Source organism: Rhinolophus sinicus, chromosome 8, assembly GCF_057876585.1.
Source record: "Rhinolophus sinicus isolate RSI-liver-muscle chromosome 8, RSI-T2T, whole genome shotgun sequence".
Taxonomy (NCBI): domain Eukaryota; kingdom Metazoa; phylum Chordata; class Mammalia; order Chiroptera; family Rhinolophidae; genus Rhinolophus; species Rhinolophus sinicus.
The window spans coordinates 15,514,147-15,527,979 of NC_142508.1; the positions used below are offsets into that span (position 1 = coordinate 15,514,147).

The 13,833-nt window shown below is 41.7% G+C and overlaps 1 protein-coding gene and 1 long non-coding RNA gene across 4 annotated transcripts in view; one reads left to right on the plus strand and one right to left on the minus strand.

Annotated features, from left to right (window-relative positions):
• The window catches only part of MKLN1 (muskelin 1), a 283,828-nt gene that overhangs the window by 167,111 nt on the left and 102,884 nt on the right, over positions 1 to 13,833 (minus strand). For 2 of the 3 annotated variants that reach the window (XM_074315599.2, XM_019751074.3), the window contains exon 3: positions 10,729 to 10,867. The exons of the other annotated variant lie outside the window; for it this stretch is intronic. In XM_074315599.2, the coding sequence (XP_074171700.1) occupies positions 10,729 to 10,736 (8 nt within the window). In that variant the 5' untranslated portion in view covers positions 10,737 to 10,867. The remainder of the gene's footprint in view (positions 1 to 10,728; positions 10,868 to 13,833) is intronic. 3 annotated transcript variants of the gene reach the window in all.
• LOC109457901 (uncharacterized) overlaps positions 1 to 13,833 on the plus strand; it is a 141,198-nt gene that overhangs the window by 30,114 nt on the left and 97,251 nt on the right. Inside the window, exons 5-6 of the long non-coding RNA XR_016021936.1 lie at positions 4,398 to 4,585; positions 9,847 to 9,984. This is a non-coding gene — a long non-coding RNA (uncharacterized LOC109457901). The remainder of the gene's footprint in view (positions 1 to 4,397; positions 4,586 to 9,846; positions 9,985 to 13,833) is intronic.

Here is a 13,833-nt window from a genome sequence, read left to right on the forward strand (position 1 = left end):
AAATTGGTGGAGATTGATCCAGGTGTGCTTAAAACCTGAGAAAATGTCATTTCAAATGATGTTTAATGACTGGAGAACTTTTAATAACATGGGGGAATGATTCTCTTATAATATGAAGTAAACATTTTAGCGTGCAAATTTAACAAGTATAGACCCAATCATCATATGTGTGTGATGATACGCGTAGAAGAAAGACAATAGAAATACAGTCGAAGCCAACATTAACTTTTTCTTTGTGCTGAGATTACAGGTTGTTTTGGGTTTTTTTCTCTCTACCTTTTTGTATTTCAGAATTTTCCAAAGTGAGCATGTATTATTTTTTAAACTCACAAAATATGCTTATATTTTAAAGGTTAAAAACTGGGGCAGAGGGTTTCTAACCCACTGCAGTACTGAGAACCATCTCCAGGAGACACAGTTCTGGGAGTCCTCGGTCACATCCAAGTGCTGTTGGAATCCTGTTGCCCACATGTCCTCTTGAGATCTGGCCATTGGCTCCTCCCCCATGCCTGGAAATTCCGATTATGCTTCTGCAGTGCCCTCATGTCTAGAACAGTTCTCTAAACACTGATGCTCCCTTCAGTCCTCTCACCCCACACTCTGAATGCAGGCTTTTCTTTCTGGATTCCGGTGCCCACCCCTCTTTCTCTACGAATGACTCAACCCCACCTTTCTCTCCCTCCCTTTCCCGCACCTTTCTCCCAGCCTTTTGTGCTCTGAGGCTGCCTACAATGGCACATGGTCGTCTGTGTCCTTCAGGGACACAGTGGCTGAGAAGTAACAGGCACAGATGGGGGTGGGGCAAGAGAAGGGAAATACTGGGGAAAATGTTTCTGGGTTTTCCTTCCTCAGAGAGCTCTGACATGCCTGGCTGCTCTCCACTCCTCTTGTTCCTCCTCCTTAGAGGAGGGGCTTAATCTGACTGGGGAATTGTGAGGCCTACACGGGGCATGCTCAGTTTAGCTCCTCCTTCCTTCCTCTTAAGTATGTACCTGCCTACAGTGAGGATCTCACCTGACTCTGCTCCTCTGGGGGCAGGATCCCCTTCCTACCCCAACCCTCAGCGCCAGCATGAAGGTTGGTCAAATGTTACCTGTGACTGGATGAGTAAGTCTACTTAATTCTGAAACTCATTTAGTATTTCGTATCCCGTTATATCTCATCATAAACAGCCTTGATTGGCAGTAAAAGTAACGTTTTGGTCTTTATCTGCTCACTCTTTGTCTCATTTCTCATCTTAACCTGAATCCCAGGATGGGGATTGGAGCTTTACATATGTTAGTTTATTTAATCCCCGCAGCAACCCCCGGTAGTGGACAGTATTTTCCCATTTCACATAAAAGGAAACTGGTGCTCAGAGAGGTTAAGAAACTTGCCCAAGGTCTCACAGCTAGTGAGTGGCCGATGTCTCTCTGACTTCAAAGCCCAAGCACTTTGCGCTGCATCAGACATTGTCTTTGGGGGCCACCAAGACACTGCTTAGGGATTGAGGTAGCAATCTCGTTTTGTTAAGACTTCATCCTAACCACGTAAGCTATCAATTGAGCAACACGCAAGGGAGACAAAGGTGAAACAACCAAAGGACAAAGAACAAGGAGATTATAAAACTCTAGACCAAAAACGTCAAGAAATTTTTCCCCTGATTTCTGCTCTGGCTCCCCCAGTTGTAAACTAATTCAGTAATATTCTGTCCTCCTTGGGTCAGACCACATGTCATGCTTCCCTGAGACTGGTCCCTTTGCCCCCACTTGCTATTCAAAAACAAATATATTGTCATATGGCCTTGGGTAGCACATGGAGTAAAATAATAATTGTAATGAATAATATGAAAACCAGAAGTCGTGAAATGATGAAAAGAAAATGATGTTAAGATGCCCACCATAAGGGCTGACCCTTTAAACAGACAAGCTGAAGAAGATGTGTTGATCTGACCCCCGAAGCACAGTCAGCTGGAGGGATGAGCCAGCCACGGAGAGAGCCAACACCTCACCAGATGCCAAAGGACCAGGGAGCATGTCCAGGAGCTCAAACCACTGCTCCTTTCTTCTTATCTTCCCGACAAAAGCTCAGAAAGGGCAAGGCCTCCCACAGGTCTCCAGGCACATTCCCAGTCGTCCTCCAGGGAAATGTGATGCAGGGAGATGGAACCATTCCAAAAGAGTGGTTCAAGCCAGATGAGGAATTACAGAGAAGACAGCCTTCCATGGAAACGACCCTGCCTCCTAATCCCCGATGTCTTCATTAGGGAACTGAGCACACAGGCACACCAGCTGGTCTCCACCGCTTCCAAGCACTGTGGTGCCGTGGAAAGAACGATGCTGAACGGCTGGCGACAAGAGACTGGCCTTCTCGTCCCCGGCTCTGCCGCATTTTAGCTGGGTGACCTTGGCAGACATACTTAGCTTCTCTGGGCCTCACTTTCCTCGTTTGTTAAATGAGGTTTGACTAGACAGTGACGTTTTCCGGTTCTGAAATCCTATCTTTCATCTTTGGATTAGCGTTTTACCTTTAAAGAAAATGAAAGCAGGCTCTTGGGTGTTGTGCTTCTCAGAGATGCTGGTATTCCAGTGATCATGCCTCTCACCTTTCCAGGAGTCGGCATTGGCTTCCGTCCTCCCACAAAAGTAAACCTACGTTCTTCAGCATGCATTCAAGTTTCTTCGTGATCAGCCGCATCTATCCAGCCACCCTCCCCTCATGCCCACTAATAATGTATTGTAGGCTCTGGCAATACTGGACTATTTGTCCTCCCTATAATACTTTCTTCCTGCAGTATCAAATATTAATTAAGCATGTCCTCTGTGCTGTACACTCACGTAGGTGAGCCTTTGCACGTACTGTTCACGTTGCTCGGCCTGCCTTGTATTAATTAAGGTAGAGCTTGCTGCTATGACAAACAAGCTACATCTCAGTAGATAAACACAATAGAAGGATAGTTCTTCGCATGTAACCGTTCAGTGTGGGAAGCAGCCTTCAACCCAGCGTACTTCTTCTATTTTGCAGCTCTGGCATCCTCTAAGCTTTAGTTCTTTACTTCCAGAGTTAACAGCTGGGAAAACGAAGGAAGAAAAGGCACACTCACTTCATAACCTCACCCAGAAATGATGCACTTCACTTCTGCTCACATCCCATTAATGAGCACTGGTCACCTGGCCCTTCCTAGATGTATAAGGGAATTGGAAATTAGTAGGGCCACTTCCCAGAAAAAAAGTCATACTATGGAATGAGAAAGCATTGATGATCAACCAGCCTTTACATACCCTTCCTTGACTTGTCTACTTAGCAAAGCCTTCTTCACCCTTCAAGTTCAAGTGCCCCCTCCTTTGTGAGGTCTTCCATGACCTACGTAGGCAGATTGAGGTCCTACTTTCTTATGCCTCACTGCACTTTTCACGGTTCTCCATTATGACAATTATCATAATGTACTGTGCGGTTTTGCATGCCAGTCTATTTAGCTGGGCTGTGACCCTTGAGGTAGGAATCTTGTCTTTTCATTTTTCTCTTTGGAAAGCTTAGCATAGTGACTCGTAAATAGTAGTTTTACAGTGCTATTTAATGAATTAATGAATATTACCAGTGACTGAAAGAAGGAACGAATGATTCCCCTAAAGAAAAGAAGCTGGTTTTTACAGAGGAATAAAAATCTCAGTTTAAAAACACACAACTATTGGTGATTCAAGGTTATCCAACATGCTAACAAGAAAATAAGCTTCCCAGATAAATGTTACAATTATAACTGATATTTTGCATTATTGTTATTTATTTAGCATTATGTCTCTCCTATACACTCCAGCAGAGTAGGGACCATATATGTATTGTTCTCTGCTCTGATTCCAGCATCTAGCCCACTGTCAGGCACATAGTAGGTACTCAATAAATATCTCAGAATGAATGAATGGGTAAAGAAATGAATAAATCCATGAATGAAGACTGCATCCTTAATTACGTGAGCCAGATAACAAATGCATAGCTTGGACGATAAGAGGAGAGTGTGGATGGGGCAGTGAAAACTCACCACCATCACTAGAAAAACAGCACAAACTGCTTGTCACTGCTTTTAACATCATGACTTGGACGGTCCATGTCATCGTCCTCTTTATATAAGATGAACAAACATTGTTGGAGGAAGCTAAAACCGCAATGGGAATAGTAGCCTGTGAGTAAATGAGGACAAATGGATGTCTCGAAAATGTCGCACTATGCAATACTCTGTCAGTTGGTTAACAAGAGAGGCAGGAAGCAAGAGGGCAGCCAATTACGGCATCGGGACAACCGTGAAATATACATTGATGGACAAAAAACATGCTTTCGTGGTTTTTGAAGCGGTATTGAGACAGTTTGTTACATGTTTGTAACACATTGGTTCTCCTCCTATTACACATTGGTTCTCCTCCTAGGTCCCACATGACGAAGTTTGGTTTAGCTATTGCCTATGGCTTCTGGTGGATTACTTGCCAGACTTTGTCAGCGGAACTATCTGACGATGCGAAGGGCAACTTTCAAGTGCATGAGCAGCTTCGTCACAACCTCTGCATGGCCTTGGTCCAGGTCTCCTGAACCCCTGGAAAGTCTTAAATGTAAACAAGTAAGTTTGCAATGTGGACTGATGGGTGGTGGTGATGAGGTTATGGTGATGTTGACAGATGGGCTTTTTCCAGAAACGGACCAAGACATTAGTGGTAAAGCTAGGCATTAAGTGACCTGAAAAATAGGACAGTAGTACTTTTTTTTTTTTTTTTTTTTTTTTTTTTGCACACCTTTGATAATACACCAAAACAGGACTATAGGCCTGCCCCAAGAAGCTACCTGTCTCCCCTGTGGCAGAAACTGCTATGAGCTGGGCACACAGCTAGACTATATTTCCTAGCCTCTTTTGAAGTTAGGCAGAGCCGTGTGACTGAGTTTTGGCCACTAGAACGTGGATGGACGTGTTGGTGCCAATGGCAGGTCTGGTCCATAAGGAGTCTCCTGTGCAATGCTCGGTAGGCTCTTTCTCCATCCGCTGGCTGAACGGAGAAGATTCTGAGAACCTAGAGGAAGGTGAGCCGAAGTTGGAAGGAGCCAATGTCCCTGGATTACTGCAGAGAAATCACCACATTCCACACACTTCTATCCCTACCGACCCATTTTGGACTGTGACAAGAACAGTACATTTTGTTGGGTCAAACGATTGAAATTTTAAAGTCCCCTGTTATAATAATTAGCCTACGTTCATTAATACGGCTCTATTTCCCAACTTTCAAGTGGGAAGAAGACTAGGGTAAATTTCGGGAGTCTCAGAGGACTGAGATTAAAGAAGGTATCAGAGAACACACTCAATATCCGGGACTATTGCATTTATTGGGATTCTGGAGTTAATTGTAAAGCCTTAGAAATTTCCATAGAGCTGAAGCCATGCACGCATGCTAGCCTCTGCTCAGCTAACCAGTGCCCTCAGGACATTTTCATACTCTTGGGAGAACAGTGAATAACTATCTCCCAACTATATATCACAGGAACCCCCAACACAGCTTGTTTGAGTTAATATGCAGATAATATCACACTCAAAACCTGTTTTGCTTTTGCTTTTGTGTTTCGCTAAGCATGGTGATTAAGAAGAAGAAGAAAATAAATGAGTAAGTAACTTTGTGTTTGGAGGCATATTTTTAAAATGATTACACAAGGTTTGCTGAGCACGGTCCTAATTAACAATTATGGGGGAACCAAGCACTGTGGCAAAAATGAGGTCTTTGGGTGCTTGCCTGAAGATGCTATTGGGAAACTTTTGTTTACTTACTAGACTTTGAAAACTAGATCCTTCTTCAAATAGCCTCCGGGTGTTAAGGACAATAAATAAAGACATGCTGATTGAAAACATTTTTAAAAAAACCAATTTATTGCAGCCTTTAAAATAACAAGGGATACATTTAGCTTAAAACAGAATATTCTAAACTCATTTTTCTGTCCAACAGAAACACCAAACTTAAAGGCTGGATTCTACAGGTCATCTCTCTAAAGATGCTCCACCAAATGACATTGAACAGGGGCCTGGGACAAGGGCTTCTAGAAAGTGCTAGGTAGCTTCTAGCTGCTTGTTGTAAACCTGAACCCATTAATGGAAAGGGGGCAATTAATCTCCCTGTCTTGGGAGTGCCTAGAAAAAGGGATGAACTGGGTGATAGTCAGGGCCTAAGGGGAAGGAAAGGGTAAGAGATTTAGGGGAAAGTCTAATGTTTTAGAAGAATCCACGTGGAGCTGCCATGGAAGAAGCAGACTTGGGACAGTACCTTTCTCTTCAGGCTATAACTTCCGTTGCCTCATTTTTAAGGGGTGAAAATTCAGCTATGACGATCCTCTAACTTCTGTCACCTCTCCCACAAACTTCATCCATCTTCTATCCCTTTTCCCCAAGACACTCCATTCCTTTGCCTTCCTACCTAAAATCCCACGTCTTCATAAACAGTTAGGTAGCGAGGAGCAGACCTGGTACTTCCTGAAGCTCGTCCCCACAGCCATGCCCCAATCACGTAGGAATCCAGCAGAGTAGCAGGTGGGCTTCAGGATATGTTGCGAAGGTGTGGTTAGGGAACTGAGTATGCCCCTCCAGGCAGGACTCGTTCATCAACACAAAGGACCTGCAGCCTCCTTGTTGCCCCCCCCCCCCCCCAGCGCCCTCAGCACTTGACAGGAGTTTTTAAGGGGAGACTGGTGTTGCTACGGGAGAACTATGTTATGTTAGTGCTTCTCAACTTCTCTCAACGACCCGATACATTTTCCCCCCCAAGAGGTTTATTCATTGAAAAATGTTTATGTACTAAATAAATCACATTTATAGAGAAAACATATTAAGTATTTCTTAGGTACCAGGTATTAATGAGGACGTCACACACATTATCTAATATCCTCAAGTAGGCCGAAAACTAGACATCTTTAGCCCCCATTTTGCAGATGAGTAAACTGGGGTTCAGAGAGGATAAGTAAATAGCCCAAGTCTTATTGTTACAAACTAAATTCTGATTGGCCTCACCTCTACAGCCACATTCTTTCCAGTATACTTTCTCTTTCCTGTAGGCAACACACACAGCCAGAAATTCTTTTTAGTACGAAGATACAGTTTTCACAATGAGTTACTGTGGCATAATCTTTCCCCATCTTCCAGTCCCCCCACTAACCCAAAAAAGGAAAGAAGCTTTCCATTACATAGTCAACCTGTTCAGACTTTATTGTGAGTACATATATAATGTCTTCTAGGTTTTGTGGTTGTTTTTTTAAGTACTGGGCGTGGTTCAAGTAATTCGATTGCTATCCTTATAGAATGCCCAGAGCCTGGAGAACCCAGACTGGAAACTGGAGCTAGTAGTTCAAAACCAATCGAAGTTGGGTAGAGGGAGTTCAGAATACAGATTCACGTACACGACCTCCTCCTCTGGGATTCATCCTCCCATTCCTTTGATCCTGTTGTGTATTCAGTGACCTGCCATGGGCTGATGGGAGGCAGGGAATCCTTGGGGAACACAAGCTTTGGTAGCAAAAGGGGGAGTCATCGAAGCATGACAGCCTAGGATGAGTGGCAAAGAAGGGAAGTGAAAAGAATGAGTGAGGGGAGAAAGGAACAAGGAGAGAAGAAGGAGTGGGGAGAGGGGAAGGGGAAGTGGAAGAGGAGAAGGGAGTAAGAGATAAGAAGAAAAGACGTGGGGTTGGTATATATAAATAGGTGGAAAATAAGAAGAGAAACGGAAAAGGCTGACTGCTAGGTCTTGTAAACTATTGATGAGGTCTTCATCACCAAATGTAGTAATCCCCAGTGGAGGGAACAGGCACGTGTTGCTAGGTCTTCTAGCAGTGCTATTGTGGAAGAACTATTTCCTTAAAGGGACCTTTGCCACCTCCCCTTCCCAGCTTTGGTAACTTTGAAGCCAGAATCTTAAAAAAAAAAAGAAATACAGAATAAATGGAGAAAAAGGATAGTACTAATTCCAGTAATAAAATGAAAACTGTTGGTCCAGTATCCTAAGGTTAAATTCTGTCCTGCTTTGCAGAAAATTCACAACTCCCCTATTTTCATGCTAGCTGAAAAACAAAATCACAAAAATAAACACAAAAAAAACAAGCAATAATAACCAACACCCCCTCTGGGGATCCAGAAATACAGGACAACCTTGAACAGAATTTAACTGACTTGGATATTTAATTGCTGTAAAATAAAAGTATTTATTCGGAGATTAAAAATAATATATTTTACTTAGAAACCCAAATTCTTAGTTTAAATAATGAAATCCTTTAACCTAGTTGCTTATGTTTTCAATAATCAGTTTAGGTTAGAGCAGCTAAAAGACAAGAAGTAAACATCAAAGAAAGAGAACAGATGCAAAGGTTTTCCTCGCTCTAAAATTTAAAGAGAACTCAAGGAACAGCTAAAGATCTGTCTATTCTGCATCCTTAGAAAAATGCCCTTTCTTAGTTTTTTATTCTAAAGTCTAAAGTGTTTTTGTTTTTGTTGTTGTTGTTGTTGAGGGGAGAAGCGGAAGGTGAACAGGAGTTATTTTTAAATGCCATAAAAGATTCTCCTGTATCTGAATGCCCCAAGTGTTCTGACTGTCTTTAATAAGTGTTAGCACAAAGATCTATTTACCCATGGTTAAATTCTGGCTAATGACCAAATTCAGGGTACCTTCTTCTGGGCCCAGAGAAAAAAATAGTCTCTGCTAGACTTCATATTCCAGAAACGCTCAGCGATAAACTTGAACTCCTGCATCAACGCCACAAGAAGCACAAAGCCTCAGTCTTAATCTTCTTATCCTTTATACGGGATAAACGTCGCCTGTGTACCACGCCACAACTCAGAGTCCCTTTATCTGAACATTCAAAGTAGGAATAATCATTTTAAAACTCTGCAAGTCCAGTCTCCGTTTTTAAAAGCCTGTTTCTTTTAACAGGCTGTCCTCACCTTAACCCAGGGATTAATATTAGCTTCGTCCATAAGGGGACAACCAGACATTATGTACAGCCCAATCCGATGCAGTAGGAAGTACACAGCTTTACCTATAAAGAATTCTTACCGGAATGTTTACCCTGATTCTCATAAGGCCTTTAGGTCTAACTTTGAGCTTACAAGAAATACAGAGGACAGAAGAACAAATATAACAACACCATGAGAAAACAATCAGACAAATCCAGAAGATGGGGACATTCTACCGAATAATTACCTCATCCAGAAGCTAATGTTATGAAAATAAAATGCATGTGGGAGTGTCAAGAGGAGGCAGCTCTAGGTTGGGACCATTAGGAAACATAACAAGCAATTAAATATGTGGATCTCATGTGCATTAACCTCTTGGAAAGACTTTCGGGGGGTAGGGGGAAATCGGGAGTTATTCTTAAAGGTTATAGAGTTTGTTTGGGATAATATAAAAGTTTTGGAAAGGGTGAGGGTTGCACAATATTGTGAATGGACTTAATACTCCTGAATTGTACACTTAAAAATGGCAAAAATGGTAAATTTTACATTATGTATATTTTACCATGCAATTTGAAAAAAAAGATACCGTGGGAACAAATAGGGAACATTTGAATACGGATGGGCATTGAATGCTGTTGAAAAATTATGTGAATCTTGTTAAGTGTGATAATGGAATTGTGTTTCCCCAACACCGATGTGTTTATTATTTAGAGATAAATTTTATTTAGGGGTAAAAAATATGTAAATATGTATACAAAATATATGTACATATATAACTTGCTTTAACTTACTTCAGAAAAAAAGATGAAAAAGGAAGAATATATAGCACATTTTTGCAATTGTTTGATCTAGGTGTTCTATATCGGATGTTCATTATACTATTCTGATTCCTTTTCTGTATGTACTAGAAGTTGGCAAAGGAGAGGGGAACCATGGACAAACCACCTGTCTGTACAAACTGTGATTGGAGTTCTGAATTGAAAACGTGAGTTAATCCTGAGGTGATGCTTTCTGGAAGGCCGGCCCAACTTTCCAGGGGTAAGAAGGTGAGTGGCACAGGATGAGTGAGTGTTGGTGATCGTAGTCACGTAAATCTCACGAGGTCTTACACATAAAAAAAAAAAAAAAAAAAAAAAAAATAGCAGCCAAAAAGAAAATTCAGAAGGGTGAAGAGGAAAAGGTCAATCCAAAATGCGAGTGCAGGAAGTCTCCACAGAGATTCATTGCTATCAATGATAACTGGCTCCCCAGCCACCCCCACATCCTCCCTCGGGTGTGGTCTGCTTCATCGCACTGAAAGGTCAGACTGTTGTTGTTCTGGAAGCGAAACAGAGGAAAAGGGCTGTTTTCACCAAAGGCACCCTGTAGGTCATTTCCCTTTTACAAGTTAATGCACCAGAAAGCAAGTCTCTGGGTTGTGTCTCTTCTAGATCAATGGGAAACTCATCCCCATCCTTACTCGTCTTCATGGACAGAGCTTCAGGGTACCCTGACTAGAAGTGCACTCAGAAGAGAAAGGAAGAAGACTTGGAAACAAATAACCACACAAGGCTCTTCCTAAAAGCTCTGGGAATGTACATGGATGGCTTCTCCTGCCCACAATATCTGATAACATTCACCAAGCACTTCATTTATATCAGCCATTGTAGTCACTTTGCTATAAAACACGAATCGCTTGAATAATTCTGCCATTTCCTTGTGGGTTAAAATCTTACTCGGAAATCTTGAAATGAGCAGCTTCCTCTCATGAGTCTTTGATGTTCAAGGAACTTTTAAGCATTCTTACTCACCAAGACATTCTGCTCAGGTTTGGTTTGCCACTGTCTTCTCTGCTATAGGCATCTCTGTATCTCAGTCAGGAATCGTCCTCCAACATCAAAGCATCTAGGAGAGGGACATCGATCTTCTTTCTGTCCTCTCCTTCCTAATCTGCAAGAGGAGACAGTCAGTACTCTCTGATTGCAGGCAGAGGGCCCTGTTTACAGGGAGCAGTAGGGTGAGTGGGCCTCCCCGCCTCTCCCTTCCCTCTCCTCATCCATCTTCTCCATTCATGTCCCCTTTCTTCCCTCCCCTTCCCTTCCCTCCCTCTTCCCTTCCCTCTCCTATCTTCTGTTTCCTTTTTCTAGGTGGCCTTAGTATTAGGAGGCCAGTTCTCCCTTATGCTATGAAGTTCAGTCATTTGGTTCTCCTCTGTTCTCCCAAATGCTTTTGATTACTCTAGTGTCATCACATCCAGTGGAGGCTAATAAAATTGCAAGGTTCAGGTTTGGGCTTAGGGCAAGGAAATATGCCCCTTAAGTCTTCTATGTTGGCTGTGAGATGTAGGCCAGTTTACCAGAGAGCTCTGTGTTAGTATTTTAGGTGCAACCTAATTAACGAAATGTTACATTACTATTAACTCTCTACTGTGAGGGGTAAAGGTCATACCTAGACTAAACATAGGCTTAGGTATTCTTAGACCTCTTGTTATAATAGTTTATCTATCTATCTGATATGATAGTCTATCATCTATCTATCATCTATCATGTCTATATATCTAACAGCTTATTGAGATATTGTATATATCACATTCCATACCAATTCACCCATTTAAATTATATAGCTCAATATTTTTTAGTGTATGCAGTTATGCAAACCTAACCACAATCAATTTTAGCATATTTTATCACCCCCAAAAAGAAACCTTGTAGCCATTGTCAGTGACTCCCATTTTCCTCTTAAACTCCTCCATCAGACCTCAGCAATTAGACTTCCACTTTATTTTCTGTCTTTATAGATTTGCCTTTCTGAACATTTTATATAAGTGGAATCAGTCTTTTGTGACTGGCTTTCATGTAGTATAATGTTTCCAAGTTTTGTCCATGTTGTAATACCTCATTCCTTTTTATTGCCAAATAATATTCATTGTGTGGCTATATCATATTTTATTCAACCATTCATTAGCTGGTAGACATTTAGGTTGTTCTAATTTTAGGTTACTATGAATGCTGCTGCTATGACCATTATGCACAGTTCCTGTGTGGACATATGTTTTAATTTCTTTTGGTTGTATATCTAGGTGTAGAGTTGTTGGGTTATATAGTAACTCTATGTTTAATCTTTTGAGGAACTGCCAGATTTCCAAAGTGGTATACCATTTTATATTCCCACCAGCAATGTATGAAGATTCCAATTTCTCCATATCCTCTAAAACCCTTGTCTGTCTGTCTTTTTTATTATACCCCATCCTAGGGGGTATGAAAATGTATCTGATTTTGGTTTTGATTTGCATTTCCCTAATGGCTAATGATGTTGAGCATCTTCTTATATGCTTATTGGACTTTTGCACCTCTTCTTTGAAGGAATATCTATTCAAATTCTTTGCCCATTTCGAAACGGGGATATTCATCTTTTTTATTATTGACTTGTAAGCATTCTTTATATATTCTAAATACATGTCTCTTATCAGATACATAATTTGCAAATATTTTCTCCCATTCTGTAGAATGTCTTTTTACTTTCTTGGTGGTATCCTTTGAAACATAAAAGTTTAAATTTTGATGAATTTTAATAGTTTCACCTCATATGTAAGTCAACAATCTGAGTTAGTTTTTGCATACGGTGTGAGGAAGGGGTCTATTTTCATTGCTTTGCATGTGGATATTCAGTTGACCCAGCACAATTTGTTCAAAAGACCGTTCTTTCTCTGTTGAATTATCTTGGCACTCTTTTCAAAAATCAACTGACCATAAATGTGATGATTTATTTCTGGACTCTATTCCCTTCTCCTTATGCCAGTATCACACTATCTTGATTACTGTCCTCCAACTTGTTCTTTTTTCGAATGCCAATTGACCATAAATTGAGGTTTTATTTCTGAACTCTCTATTCCATTCTACTGTATCTCTTTATGCCAGTATCATACTGTCTTGATTACAGTCCTCCAACTTGTGCTCTTTTCGAGATTTTTTTGAACTATTTTGGATTTTCATGCGAACTTTAGAATCAGCTTGTTGATTTCTGCAAAAAATACAAAACAACCCAGCTGGGATTTTGATAGGGATTGTGTTGAATATGTAAATCAATTTTGGTAGTATTTCCATCTTAACAATATTAAGTCTTCTGATCTATAAATGTCTCTCAATTTCTATAGGTATTCTTTAATTTCTTTTAGCAATGATTTGTAGTTCTCAGAGGAAGCGTTTTCAACTCCTTTTATTAAGTTTGTTCCTAAGTATTTTATTCTTTATGAGGTGGGTGGGATTGGTCCTCAGGCTAATTGGCTGTGGGGTTTGACCACGTCACAGCTTACGGGCTGCTGTGCACTGACTGGGATTTGCCCCAGCGGGCTCTAATGCCTGTTGAGACTGCCCTTGTATGTGCCACTTGTAGGGTTAATTAGGTGGTGCTCTGCTGTGGTCTGAAACCAACCTCCAAGTATGTTGGTTCTAGGGTCTCTTGGGAGGGGTTCTAGTGCAGGCCCAGGTCACCCCACTACCTGTAACCAGCCGGGGAATACCTGGTAGGAGCTATAAATCGATCTGCAGTCTTTCACTGCTTTGCTAAACCTGGAGGCCTGGGGGAGAGGCCATGCTATGAACCGAGGATGGCTGCCACCAGTACCAGGCCTGGGGTAGCTCCGCAAAAACCAGGAAACCCTGAGGCCTGCTGCCACCTGCCAGCTCCTTGAAGGTTCAGCCACTGATAAAGCTTCGTGCAGTATGCAAGTTGGATGAGGTAGGGTCTCAGGGAGTCACAACAGTGGGAAGGGTTGTGGTCAACCTTAATGTAGATTCTGGTTTGGTGCCAGTGCTGAGTCTGGAGCTACTCAGCAAAAGTCTCAGAGCACACTGAGGCCAGTGGTTTCCTGCTTGGGGCCTGCAGACCCTGAGAGTTTTCCAAGGAAGAGTGCAATT